This window comes from Lemur catta, chromosome 2, assembly GCF_020740605.2.
Source record: "Lemur catta isolate mLemCat1 chromosome 2, mLemCat1.pri, whole genome shotgun sequence".
NCBI lineage: Eukaryota > Metazoa > Chordata > Mammalia > Primates > Lemuridae > Lemur > Lemur catta.
The window spans coordinates 26285084-26298631 of NC_059129.1; the positions used below are offsets into that span (position 1 = coordinate 26285084).

Here is a 13548-nt window from a genome sequence, read left to right on the forward strand (position 1 = left end):
CACGGCTGGGGGGACACAGCAGGGACACAGCAGGGCCTCCCAGGAAGGAGACTGAGGAGGAGGGTTATAATTCTCAGCTGGGGCTTTGGGCCCTGGGAGTCAGGGGGGACAGCAGGATTGCCAGCCTGGAGGGTTGGCTTTGGATTGAAGTTCTTAACAAGGTAATAATGCCCTAGTTGGGCATCATCCTCTGCAGGAAGCTGGGTCCCTCCATGCCGGTGCCAGACCCAGGCCAGAGCCCTTGGAGGCCTTCCTTGCCCCAGCGGGGCCTGGCCCAGCCACATGTGCTAAGTTTCTGGGGTTTCCTTGCCACGGGACCTGAGCGGCCACCACCTCTCCCCTCTAGTGCAGGACTCCAGCCTCTACCCTCAGGAAGGCAACAGGCTCAGGAGGACACACTTAAAAAAAAATTACAATTTTTTAAAGTCAATTGCCACCTACTGACCACTTTCTACGGATAACAGAGTTGGTCATTTCATCCGCGCCGTCATTTGAAGTCCTAACGACACTGAGATGGAAGTGGCATCATTATGGCCCAGAGGCTCCTGCTTGTGTATGGACCACGTCTGCCTCTTTCTCCAGGAAGCATCTTGCTGAGCCCTAAATGTCTGGGACTGAGGCTGCAGGAGGTAGATGACTTGCTTGTGACCACCCAGATCACTAGGACACAGAGAATCCCGTGCCCACACCAAGCGCAGCAGGTCCAGTCGGCAGGTTGGACTGACTGCAGAGTGGGAGGGGAGGGTCATCTCGTGGTGGCGGGGGTCTCCTGGTGCTGCCTTTCCTAATCAGGGCGGGCCACCTGAAGTCAGGAAAAGCAGGCAGCAAGGATGATGCTGCCAGCAGGTGGTGGGGACAGGGGCAAGGAGGATTTGGGTGCTCTGGACAGGACAGCGGGCACAGAAAATGCAGGAGAAGGAAGCCGGTGTGGGCAGAGGCGGGAAGGTCCTTCCACGTGACGTGCGGCGGCACAGCGGTGGAGGGTGCTGCTCGGGACAGGACGCAGCTACAGTGCAAGCCCCTGAGGGCAAGGACAGTGTTCACCCCGTGCATCTCTGAAGGTCCCATGAAACCCACCCCAGGAAAGATGCTAAGATGCTGCTCCAGGCTCTAGCTGGTGTCAGAGGAAGAGGGGAGGCAGCCACCCCGTGGCTCCCACGCCAGGTCCCTGCTCCCTCCCTTTCACGTGTCACATGTCACACTGCTCTCCCAGCACTTACAGCCGAGAAACTATTAATACATGAGGGCTCGGGAAGGGCTCCAGGCCCAGGCAGATGCAAGCCAGCCAGCAGCCCAGCTGCACTACAATGGCGAGGACAGCAGAGGGGGCCCAGGGTGACTCAGATGAAGACACGCTAGAGCGAGGAAGCTGAGGGGAAAGGAATGGTGACTCTGGTGTCCCTGGCGCCCCGGGGCAAATTCCTTCTGCACTGTATCATGCAGACTGCATCGTCCTGGGACCTCCACCCCGCCCAGGCCCCCACTGACCTGGGGTCACCATCAGTCTGGATGTCTGCCAAGCTCCAAGGGAACTCAGTAAAATAGCCATGTCCAGACCATGATCTAGACTAGAATAAGAACATCTATTTCCAGGAAATAGGAAGACGCAGAAACACCAGAGACCTACAACATGAAACTCACATAGAGAGCAAGAAGGAATCGGGCAGATGGCTCCCTGGAGGAGAGGACACGTGGCGAGAGGAGGCAATGGGTTCTGCCCTCCCTACGGGGCTTTGTGCCTCCCGGGCCCACCCCATCCACATTGCCCCCTGCCAAGGCCATCCTGCCCCTGCCTCAAACCCCAGCACCGCCTCACCTCCTCCAGGAAGCCCTCTCTCCATATTCGAGCCCACACCGATGCCCAGCTCTCCCTGACTTTTACAGTTTGGCATCCAGAAAATTTCATGTTTTTATCTCGTTATTTCACACACATCGATCCTCTGCCCCAGTAATTGTGGACATTTCTTTGGGGGAGGGAGTTTACATTTCTCTGTGTCAAGCACTGCTTGTCAGTGAATCTTTGGCTATTTGGGGGAAGTCAAGACCCACCGGACAGCCCCGTGCAAAAGAAAGCAGGAGGTGTCCAGAGGGACACATAAAGGGAGACCCAGGAATGCGGAGAATGAGGAACGTGTTCTGGTAAAGATGAGTGAAAGTGAATCAGACTCACAGGCCAGAGATGTGGGGAAAGAGAAGTGGCTGGAGGGCTGGAATCAGGCCACAGTGGCCTGGAGCTGCCCTGGGGGCCGGCACCATCATCTGGCCAACGCCATCGGCCCCATGTCACATCTACCCCAGGAACCTGTGCTCCACCATGCCCTGCCCTTTGAACTGCCCCTGGGTCCCAGGAGGCTCCTCCTTGCCTGATGGCTGTGAGAACATTCGTGCTCCTTGCAGCCCAACACCCAGCACCCATGCCCTCAGGAAACAAGGGCAATAAGACACTTCGATGGCCACAGAAGCTTAAGAACATTAATGATAAAGGAGTGTGCAAAATGTACTAAAGCCACTGAAGTGTCAAAGGGCGTCATAGGAAATTGACAAGAGATGGGGCACGTGGATGGCAGAGAATGGGCCAAAGGGGCCCGGCCTGGAGGGGCAGGTGAGGCTCAGCTCCATCTGCACCTGTTGATAAGACAAGTGCCCTCATCCCCAGCATGCTGGAGGGATCAGGATGCCTGTGGGATGTTAGCAGGGTCTGCACGTGACCCCGCAGCCCAGAGAGGAATGTCTTCCTGGGACCTAAAATCTGCAGAGCCATCTGCTCTGAGTGTGTCAGGACCAGAGTGAAAGGGGGAGGATCTGGTCTGAAACGGACGACAGGGGCTGGCCGCTGTCTTCCTGGGTAACCGGCCAGTCCACTTCCAAGGCATTTAGTGCCCACACGCCACAAAATGCTGAGAGAAGTAAAAGTGGACACGTAATGAAATGTGCTGGCCATCCCAAGTTGAAATTGAAGGCTCATATTTTGCTTGCATTCAAGGTTTTGTTCTCTACTTACCACCAATATGTTGACTTATTCATTCATTAATTCAACATTTGTTGAGCTCCTATTATACACTGAGCACTATGCCTGACACTGAGAATACAGAGGTCAACAGATGTCACACATCCCTCCCCCGAGGAGCTTGCGTTACAACAAAATTAACAGTTCGGACTGTCTGGGTTCCTGTCCTGCCTCTGCCGCCCACCAAGAGCAGCTGCCACTTAGTGAGAGCCTAGAATGTGCCGGATGTTTGACAGACGATACTGCATGTCATCCTCACCACAGTCCTGAAGGATGGGGACTGTTATCTGCCTTTTACGAACGAGGAAACTGAGGCTATGATCTTTCAATCACAGTTTAAAACAGAAAGAAAGAAAGGAAACGGAGGCTCAGAAAGGTTAAGTTCTGTCTAGCCACATGGTCAGAAAGTGTCAGATCCCTGACTGGGGGCCACTATTCTCCCACTGATGGTGCCGTCACTGTGTGGCCTTAAGCACAGTTAAAAGGACTGGGTTAAATGATTCTTAGAGCCCTCCTTGCTCTGAAACTCTTGATATAATTGGAAGAAAAAAACCAATCTCAGACAAGCAAGAGCTACGCGGGGGCCGGGGTGGCACAGGTTTGGGCGTTACTGGAGTTTAAGGAGAGAGGGTTGCAGGCAGAGGAGGGGACGTCAGGCTGGCATCCAGTCGGTGGGGGGCCCTGGACAGGCGAGGCCACCCTGAGTCTGGCAGTCCGAGGGCCATGATCATAAACGAACAGCAGTGGAGACACACAGTACTTGTCTCAGCTCACTCCTAGAGAGGGGCAGAGATGGCCGAGCCCAAACACAGGCTATTTTTGGCGTTGTGTTGTTTGGAGAGTGACCAGGCCAGAAATAGTGCTGTGAGTTAGCAGGACCTCGGCCTTCTCCCACCCCCAGCTCTCCCAGTGAAATCACCAAGAATTGGGAGGCCGGGCTCTACATTCCAGGGAGGCTGTGTAACTCCCTTCCCCACAGGAAGGTTCCGGAGCTGAGCATTTGACTGTAAAAGGGATTCTGGAAGATAGGAGGGAAAGAGGGATTGAGTCAGAGAGATCGAAAAAGAGAGAGTGTGAAATGGGGAGAGACCCGCACAGCAGAGGACAGGAGACAGGGTGGACCAGGAGGCAGGAGGTTGATGGAGGAAACCAGGAAGAGGGAGGCTGCGGGAGAGAAAGGGAAAGTGAGAAAGAGAATGTGGAGGGAGAGCAAAGAGGAAGCAGAGATCAGGCAGCGGGGCAGGGGGCAGGGGTGAAAAGGGGTGACGGGAAGATCATGGCGCTGAGGCTCCGCCGTGGGGGCTGGGGTGGGGTTGGGGCTGGGGGTGGACAGTCACGGAAAGTATGAGTCTGGTCTAGTCACCAACACCTGCTGGAGGCAGATGGAGACATCTTTCCCAGTTGGCTGGAACCGAAACTTTCCCCCAGAAATCCACAGCCCTGTAACTCACTCTCTTATCTCTGACCCTCCGGAAATCAGAAATCCACCTATTTCAACAGCAGGGACTTTTCGATCTCTGTCCCTCTGATCTTTCACAAAAGAGCTAAGCCTGGAAAGAGAGGTCTGGGTCAGGGCTGTTTGTGTGGGGTTCAGGGGAAAGGGGAAAATGAGCACCCCCTGAGTCAGGCGAGGTTCTGAGAAGGGCGTTTCAGGGAGGTCTGCGGGGGAACGGCACCCCCCCACCCCACGCCGCCAGCAGGCGGCTGAGCCCCGGCGTGTGGGAGGCCTGGGCTCCGAGGGCAGGCAGGGTGGAGGAAGCAAGGCCACGTGTGAGAAGATGAGCGCAGGGACCATGGTCGAGTTGGGGTCTCAGAGCACAGAGGCAGCCCCAGGTCTTCAGAGTCAAGGGGAAAATCAGAAACTCGGGGGGACCCAGGTATGGTTTTGCCTCAGTTTCTAAGACACACCTACCATGTGCCTACACATTCCCTCCAGTTTGGGAAGAGACCCATTCATTTGTAAGTCAGCTGTTTCTGTTTCCAAAGTCAAATGCTCACCAGCCCCGACCCCAGTCAAGATGTACAGCTCTCGCTCCTGTGCCCGAGAGCAGAGTGTCTTTTCTGGAACACATCAGGATCATCCTCCAGGTCCCTGAGCAGGGATGACATTGGTCACTGCCCTCGCAAGGCCCAGGCTGTCTGCAGAAAACAGCGAGGGCTTTTACAGCTGAGGCCTTGCGGGGTGTGGGACAACGGCCCCTGGAATGACAGACGAGGAAGGGGGCGGCACGGCTACAGCGGCTGGACAGGTGAAGGCACCTGGGAGGCCACTTTCAGCTGTGTCTAGACCCACAGCTCCTCTAGGTCCTTGGCGTATGGCACTCCCAACCCAGACCCCCAGATCCCTGTGTCCCGCAAGGCCTTGGGGGCATTTCTGAGGGCAAGAGCTGGGTTTGGGGCTGGACTTCTGTCTTCTCCATCCAAGAGGTCAGGGGCAGTTGCTCCTTCCTCGCCACTAACCGCGCTCTCAAGGCCTCCAAACCACAACCAAGAAAAGGAAAAAGACATAAACACGAGGCAGTTCCCAGGAACAGCTCTCTCAAACAGTGTTTGTGAGCTGAACTTTCCAACCGAGGTTCCCCCTTCTTTCCCTGGCACCCCCCATCTCCACCTGATTCCTGGGAACAAGAAAACAAAGCCTGAGGAGGAAAAAATGGAAGAGCTGTTCAGCTGTGGTTGCCCTTGGTATCTGTTTACTGAAAAAATCCAAAACAAATATCCCGACACTACCACCCACTTAAACTTCCTGTGACTCGGCTATCGGCCGTCTCCATGGATACACCCAGCTGAACCCCTACACAGAGCAGGACAGTGTGTGGACCCCAAAGTCAAGTGTACACTCGCCTCCCAGAAGGACCCTTCCATCCACAATGTCCAGACCACATGTCCAAGGGCATCTGACCCTGCCAAGACCCCAAAGGCGCTACTCTGGTCCTACACATTCACCCATCACTGGCCAATTTCCACCCTCTATAGAATCCACCGGCCACTCTTCCTCCACTTACCTCCATGCCCTAAAACATCCCCCAAACCCCCTATGAATTGGCACTCTGCTTCTACCCCTCCTCCTGCAGTTCCACCCCCCAAGCGTCTGGGTCTGGAGGAAAAGGATAAGGTATAAATAAGGTCTCCCGAGTCACAGCAGCAGCTCAGAAAAATTAAACTTACGCATCGGACTCCTAAGTGCTTGCCAAGGCTTTACCTTGGTAACCACTGGTCCCTTTCAGCCACCACCGCCCCACCCAGCACACCTCAAACCCCAGCCAGACAGGGCTATTGACACAAAGGGAGCCCTCGGGGCACCAAGAGAGTCTGGACATGTGGGGGGAGTCAGCCTCACATCATCGGAGGCAGCAGGGCGGGCACATGGCGGGGATGAGGGAAAGACCGGGAGTCCTCTGTTGGGCCCGAGTCCTAGACAGACAAAACCCAGACAAACACGTGGCATGGCACGCTGCATGCCCTCTGGCTGCTGGGCAAAGGCCAAGAGGAGGGAGGGGTGTGCTTTCCTGGAGGTTGGCGGGGCACGGGGCAGACTGCACTAGTGGAAAAACGTCTGCAGGATCCTTAGCTTCTTCGGTTACTCCACATTTACCCATTTCTCCAAAGGAAAAGGGGCCAACGCGAGCTGTTCTTCTCCAAGCTGAGCACTAGGGAGGGTGATCCTGCACACTGGGCACTTTGGGGCCATCTGGCACCGCAGGGGTCAAGCTGGCAGGACATCAAGAGAGAGTGGGACATGGGCAGCAAAGTCAAGGGAAGTCCTGGGGCCAAGGCCATCGGGGTTTGCACAATTGTTCCCGAGCCCTCTTACACACGTACACACTCGGAGCAGCACGCACACACACGCCTCAGCAAGTCCTGGAGAGGGAGGTGCCGAGGGGGCCTGGCCGGCTGTTCAGACAGACTTCCAGGGCCAGAAAGTGGGTGGAGCTGGAGCATGAGTTAATCTATTTCCTGTCCACATCTGGTATAAAGGGAGGCAGCGGCTGCAGGAGAAGCACAGCTGTGTCTGGCTGCAGGGCCAAGAGCGCTGTCAAGAAAGAGAGCCACGCCCCCTCCACTAGCCACCCAACCGCCACAAGTCAGCAGCAGCAGCAGCAGCGGCGGCAGCAGCAGCAGCAGGACAAACCGCCAATCACAAGGCACCTTCGAGAACTTCAGGTAGGAAAAAAGCAAACTCCTCTATCTCTTACCCCTCCCCAGAATCTCCTCCCTCTACGGCCCCCCAGAGACCTGCAGCCTTGAGCTGAGCCTGCCCTGTCAATGAGCACCAGGGAGCAGGGAGGGTGGTCACCCCCCACCAACAATGGCAGCACCCAGAAACAAGGACTCTCTGTCCCTCTCCATCTAGACTCTCCACTTCCCCACCTCATGCCTGCTAACTTGAATGAAACGGGCGTTGGGAAAGCATTATAGAGAACTAAAAAGCATTGTGCCAGTCAGGAGTGTCATTATAACTTAGCCTTTCTGCCCCTTGGAGGGGAAGGGACATACACTGGAGCTGTTTCCAAGATTCCCACAGGTGAAAATGGGCCTAGGACTCCCTTGGGCTGACAGCTGGTAACACTCAGTCCGAGACGGAGTGGGAAGGGCTGAGTCTAAACATATTGATCGTGGTCTCCTAAATGTATCGTGCTCTTGTGTTCAAATGCAACCTGCCAGCTGCAAACAAGAAGATCCTGGCCAATGACTGGGATCCCACCTGCCCTCCCCACTTGCCACTCTTCCAGAACAATTCCTTCATCAGCTGCTTTTCCTCTTGCTCCAGGATGCAGATGTCTCCAGCCCTCGCCTGCCTCACCCTGGGCCTGGCCCTCGTCTTTGGTGAAGGGTCTGCCCTGTACCAACTCGAGTCCCAGGCGGCCCACCTGGCCACAGACTTTGGGGTGAAGGTGTTTCAGAAGGTGGCACAGGACTCCAAGGATCGCAATGTGATTTTCTCACCCTATGGGGTGGCCTCGGTGCTGGCCATGATGCAGCTGCCAACAGGAGGAAAAACCCGGCAGCAGATCCAATCGGCAATGGGATTCGACATTGAGGGTGAGAGGTGGGGCAGACAGGGAGGCGGGAGTCACAGAACAGGGGGTGAACCAACCAGAAGTGGAGGAAAGGCTGACTCTGGGCTAGCCAAGTCAACCCATGTGCAGCTGTGCTCCGGGGTCCACCCCATCTTCTTCCCACCACACCCTGTGTCCCTTGGCCCCTCACCCGCCAAGGGTGTGCAGGCCCGTGGATTTACCACTTGTTAACTGTGTGACCTTAACCCCTGTGAGCCTCAGTTTCCTCATCTACAAAATGGGGATAATGAAAATACCTACCACATAGGGCTGCTGCAAAGATTAAATTATGCACACAAAATGCTTAGCATCGTCATTACCATACCAAAAAAGTTAGGGTTCATAATTCAAGGAGAGAAAAATATTCCAACCCAAAGAAAGAGTTAGGACCCAAGACTTTTGAGGAAAGGATGGAGAAGCAGAAAAGAGATTAAGGTTTGGAATGAAATCTCCCTCCAGAGAGCCCTGGAAGAGCAGCAGAGCCGCATCCACGCGGGCAGGGTCGGGCCTGTCATGGGGGAAGTCGGCCCGGCGAGGAGACCTGGGCTCGACATGGGCCTAATGTGTCCTTTCCTTCTCTCCTTGGTACAGAGAAGGGGGTGGCCCCTGCCCTCCGCCAACTGCGCAAGGAGCTCCTGGGGCCCTGGAACAAGGATGAGATCAGTACCACCGACGCCATCTTTGTCCAGCGGGATCTGAAGCTCGTCAAGGGCTTCATGTCCCACTTCTTCAGGCTGTTCCGGACCACGGTCAAGCAGGTGGACTACTCAGAGGGGGACAGAGCCAGAGTCATCATCAATGACTGGGTGAAGACACACACGAAAGGTGAGTGGAAGGGGAAGGAAGCCCGGCCCAAGGGCCCAAGGAGAAAGGGTATTTGGAAATCCACATAGCCTAAGCTCTCCCCTCTCCTCCCTGCAGACAGACGGCCAAATGTTTTAAGAACCAAAGCCTAATAGCTAGTATTTTTTGTCACAATCAGGCTTCCTCATGAGCTAACTCTGCAGGTATCCTTAAAAAGTGTTGTGAAATTTAGTAAGAACAGTAATAACCAGGACAAGGGACACACAAGAGCCTTCAGGACTGCAGGGCGGGGGCGACATGGGTAGGGGAGGGGGTTAAGTCTCCAGCTCCGATCTTGGACAGGATCCCAGGACAGAGAAAGTGCAGTGAGCTGGAAGACTTTCTGTGCCTCTCGGGAAGGTAGAACAGGTTGAAAGCAGCTATACCAGTTCATTTAAACCCCCTCCTGCTCTTTGACGGGATCCTTTCAACACGCATCCATTTGGGGACTAGGAGCTGAAGGGAACCAGCTGAAAGGCTTTAAAAGTATCTGATTTCCTGATCAATGGCTTTCCCACAGGTATGATCAGCAACTTACTTGGGGAAGGGACCGTGGACCAGCTGACGCGCCTGGCGCTGGTGAACGCCCTCTACTTCAACGGCCACTGGAAGACGCCCTTCCCCACCAAGGGCACCCACCAGCGCCTCTTCCACAAGTCCGACGGCAGCACCGTGTCTGTGCCCATGATGACTCAGATGAACAAGTTCAACTACAGTAAGTGCAAGAGCCCCCTTCCCCACCACCCACGACAGCTGCATTTCATCCTGGGGTCTCCCAAGCAACGTCCAAAGTGTCACCCTCTGAGGGAGGAAGACCACAGGGAATGTTCTCCTCTAAGGCAGGAGTAACCCTAGAATATACCTGGGCTTTGACAAAGGTTTTCCAAGGGGGAGACACAGGGGTGCAGGGACAGAAGAAAGGAGCTTTATCTCATGCAAGAGGAAGCTAAAATCCAGAAACTCCCTCAGGCCCAGGCTGGCCCACTTGACTCCTGTCTCTCATCTTCAAGTAGTTCTCCTGTGATTGCCTGGGGCCAGCAATCCTGCTGGAGAGGGCCATGTCAAGGGTGAGGTTAAGAGGATGGGGATTGGAATGAACTGGTGGCTGGCTGGGAGTGGGAGAGAGGGGAGTGAACGTGAGGAAGGCCCAAGGAGACAGAGAAACCAGAAGACGCTGAATTGGCAGGAGAGATGGGAAATGGAAATGAAATCACTGAATAGGGGAGCAATGGGTGGGGGAACCCGAAAAGCCAGGATGGAGAGCTTGGCTTCCCAAAAGAGTGAGTAGACAGGAGAACTAGGTGAAAACCAGTGCTGGGTTGGAGCCAAGGAGAGCCAGAGCCATTTCCAATGCGCCATCTTGGTGTCTTCACAGCGGAGTTCAGCACCCCTGACGGCCATTACTACGACATCCTGGAGTTGCCCTACCATGGGGACACCCTCAGCATGTTCATTGCTGCTCCCTATGAGAAAGAGGTGCCCCTCTCTGCCCTCATCAACATCCTGGATGCCCAGCTCATCAGCCAGTGGAAAGGCAACATGACCAGACTGCCCCGCCTCCTGGTTCTGCCCAAGTAAGCCCCCCTGCTCCTGCCACACTCGCCAATGCCCCAGTCCCTGCTCTCTCCCTCTCTCCTGGCTTCCTGAAATCTCCGCCCCCATGTTGAATTTCCCAGCTCTGTGATGCTCGAAGGGCAGGGACGTGGGTGCGTGGGAGGCTGATAGGAAACACTCCGGCCTGGGTTTGATTATGACTCCTCCAATCATCCCTCTTCCTGTTTCTGCTGGAGAGCAGGGGAGAGCCTTTCTAGACCATGGCCACACACAGACCACCCCCAGAGTACCCAGTAACAGGCAGCCAATGGGAGAGCCAGGGAAAGAATGGAGGTGGGGGGGCTCAATCAGTCCACATCCACTTGTGACGCCAGCACTCCCACCCCCACCCCCTAAGTCAGCATCCAAACAACGCAAACGAAAGGAATCACTTCTGCAGATGGGGCAGCTCAAACCACAGCTTCTAGCTGGGGTTTTGACAGAGCAGATTTTTATAATAAAATGTTTCTGCAGAAGCAAACGGAGTAGAGAAGGCTGAGGCTGGGTAATTCCAGAATTACAGGGAAGCCTCCCACCATGCCTATGCTGAATTTCCAGATGCTATAATGCCAGGCTTGGAGAAAGAGGAGAATTTAGTTGTTAGCTGGTGCGTGCTCTCACTTGCATTCACACTCTCTCTGGCTCATAAAAATCGAGGTAATTAGCTGTGCCCTGGTGAGAAGCAGAGTGCCCCAAAGCCTCACTGCTTGAATGCTCTTCAGGCTTAGCTCTCAGAAACACCATCGACAGACCAGATTTTTGCTCAAACATCCTTGCAGAAGAATTTGCCCTTGGCCCCCCAGCTAGACTGAATAAAATTATGCTGAAACTACTGCCTTATTTGAGGAAAGTAATTAGTCATAAGTTCGAGGGGGTGGGGAGATTGCAGAAGAATAATCATGAATATTAGAAATCTCCAGCAAGGAGAGAGACTTTGCAAACAGAGTTGAAAAAAAAACAGGCCTCCTTCTTCAACTTGCTCATCCATTCCTCTTCTGTCCATCTGCCCCTGGGGACACCTGGTAGGGGAAAGAGCGAGGCAGGGACTGCAAGCCAGAGGGGACACGAGCTCGAGCTGTCTCCTGCTGCTGTCCACAGGTTCTCCCTGGAGAGTGAAGTTGACCTCAGGAGGCCCTTGGAGAACTTGGGGATGACCGACATGTTCAGCCCGGGCCAGGCAGACTTCTCAAGTCTTTCAGGTGAGAGGATTTTCCCTCTCATGCTCTTATCCCAGTGGACTGTGCGGCCCCGAAGAGGACAAAGGCCCCTCTCCCTGAGTGGTGGCTGATCCGCCCTTGTGTCCACCTCTGTTTCAGTGCAAGAGCCTCTGCACGTCTCGCAGGCACTGCAGAAAGTGAAGATTGAGGTGAACGAGAGTGGCACGGTAGCATCCTCCTCCACAGGTGAGTCTGGGCCAGGTGAGGCTCCGCGAGTCTCAGCCCAAGGCTTCAGGGGGGGCCGCTGCCTGGTGCCTCAGTCGCCCTCAGGATAACTAGTCTGCGAACCCAGAATGGGCCCTGTGGCCCTGCTCTGCATGGGCCTCTCTCCCTGGGTCCCGGTTCCCTCACCTGATGGCTTCTGAAGGCCCTGAAGGTGAAAAGACCTCCCAAAGGAAAGCCCGAGCTGTCCCCACAGTGGGTAGTAAACTTAAGAAACTTGTCCTAAAAGGATTTAGATAGATGTATGTTTGTGAGCGAATAGCCGATCCATCTCTACCAAAGTCCTGGAGGAAACCAGGTATCAGAGGATGTCCCTAAACTTTTAAGGTTTGTATTCAGAAGAACAAACCAGCCTCCTAAAAATCACCTCCCAGCACTGCCATCAGATGGAAGGCTAGTGTCCCCTGGTCACTTAGGATCAATCCAGGCACCAGTGCCAACGTCCCTCTGTTCTAAGACGTTGTCCCTTCTCTTCCAGCCATTGTAGTCTCAGCCCGGATGGCCCCCCTGGAGATCATCATGGACAGACCCTTCCTCTTTGTGGTTCGGCACAACCCCACAGGTGAGCCTGGAATCCACCACATTCCCCGTCCTCCCAGCCATCCCCCTAGTCTCGGGCACCAGTGTAGACAGACATAGACACCCCTCTAGCCCTTCGAGGACCCTGGGTGAGAATCTGCAGCCCTGTCCTGCTGCTTCTCCCCAGAGGAGGCGTCCTCCCTCCCAGACAGGCATCGCCAGGACCGCAGTCCCAGCTCCGTCACTTAGGCAGCGGGGCGTCTGCAGACAGTTCCCATCTTCTCAAATCTCAGTGCCTCCATCCACGTTGAGCCCGGGGAGCTGTCCTGTCCCTTCCAACTCTCAATCCACCATTCTCCCACCCTCAGGAGCAGTCCTTTTCATGGGCCAAGTGATGGAACCCTGACCGTGGGCAAAGAAGCCTTCCTCTGGAACAACACTGGAAATGTATCAGAAAAGAAGAAAGTAGGAAGAAAAGAATTTTAGTTTTACTGACTCTTTCTGGAGAAATAGAAGACATTTGCCATTTTGGAAAATGGTAAATCTTTCAACTCTGTCTCCTAGACCTCAGCCTCTCCCAGGAGTTGGAAAGAGGCCCTTCAGGTCAAACTCCCCAGTCTCTAATGGGGACCCCGGGAGAGGGGTCTGAAGCGCAAGGCCCTGCATGTCGCCAAACCAGACCGTAACACCCACAGAACCATCTGCGCAGCTGCCTGCACCCGTCTCTCTGCCCACTCAGGTCTCCAGACCAGGTTCCCGCTGGGCCCTGGCAGGAGGGAGCCACACGGCTCACAGGGGCCTTTGTGCGCTTGGTAGAAGTGATCTGTGTTCCAGTCACGTCGCCGTCACTCTTGCACTGCCTGCCACTGCCGAGGAGGCTGGCGACAGGCCAAAGGCGGCCACTAGAAGAAACACCCTTTCATCTCAAGGTGCGTTCTGGCACTGACCACCTGTCCCGAGCGCAGAGCACCGCGGGCTGGCACAGGGCCCGCCCCTCAGCGCCGAGACCTCCGGGCCTGGCCCTTCCCCTCCCCAGAAACAGTGTACATCCGTTACTTTGGAGTGTAGGTGACTTGTTTACTCATAG

General features: G+C 55.1%; 1 protein-coding gene across 1 annotated transcript; it reads left to right on the top strand.

The window, feature by feature from the left end:
- The first annotated feature begins 6998 nt into the window (after nt 1-6998).
- Nucleotides 6999-13004, top strand: SERPINE1 (serpin family E member 1). Its single transcript, XM_045541490.1, has 9 exons — nt 6999-7171; nt 7779-8050; nt 8659-8892; nt 9431-9625; nt 10286-10484; nt 11602-11702; nt 11820-11906; nt 12421-12504; nt 12830-13004. Exons 2-9 carry the CDS (start codon nt 7780-7782, stop codon nt 12865-12867), a joined length of 1209 nt encoding a protein of 402 aa, XP_045397446.1. The 5' UTR covers nt 6999-7171; nt 7779; the 3' UTR covers nt 12868-13004.
- The last annotated feature ends 544 nt before the right edge of the window (nt 13005-13548 follow it).

Coding starts and splice junctions, on each gene's coding strand:
- SERPINE1 (XM_045541490.1), top strand. CDS start 7,780: ATGCAGATGTCTCCAGCCCTCGCCTGCCTCACCCTGGGCCTGGCCCTC. Junction 8,051..8,658: donor AATGGGATTCGACATTGAGG/GTGAGAGGTGGG, acceptor TCCTTGGTACAG/AGAAGGGGGTGGCCCCTGCC. Junction 12,505..12,829: donor GGTTCGGCACAACCCCACAG/GTGAGCCTGGAA, acceptor TCCCACCCTCAG/GAGCAGTCCTTTTCATGGGC.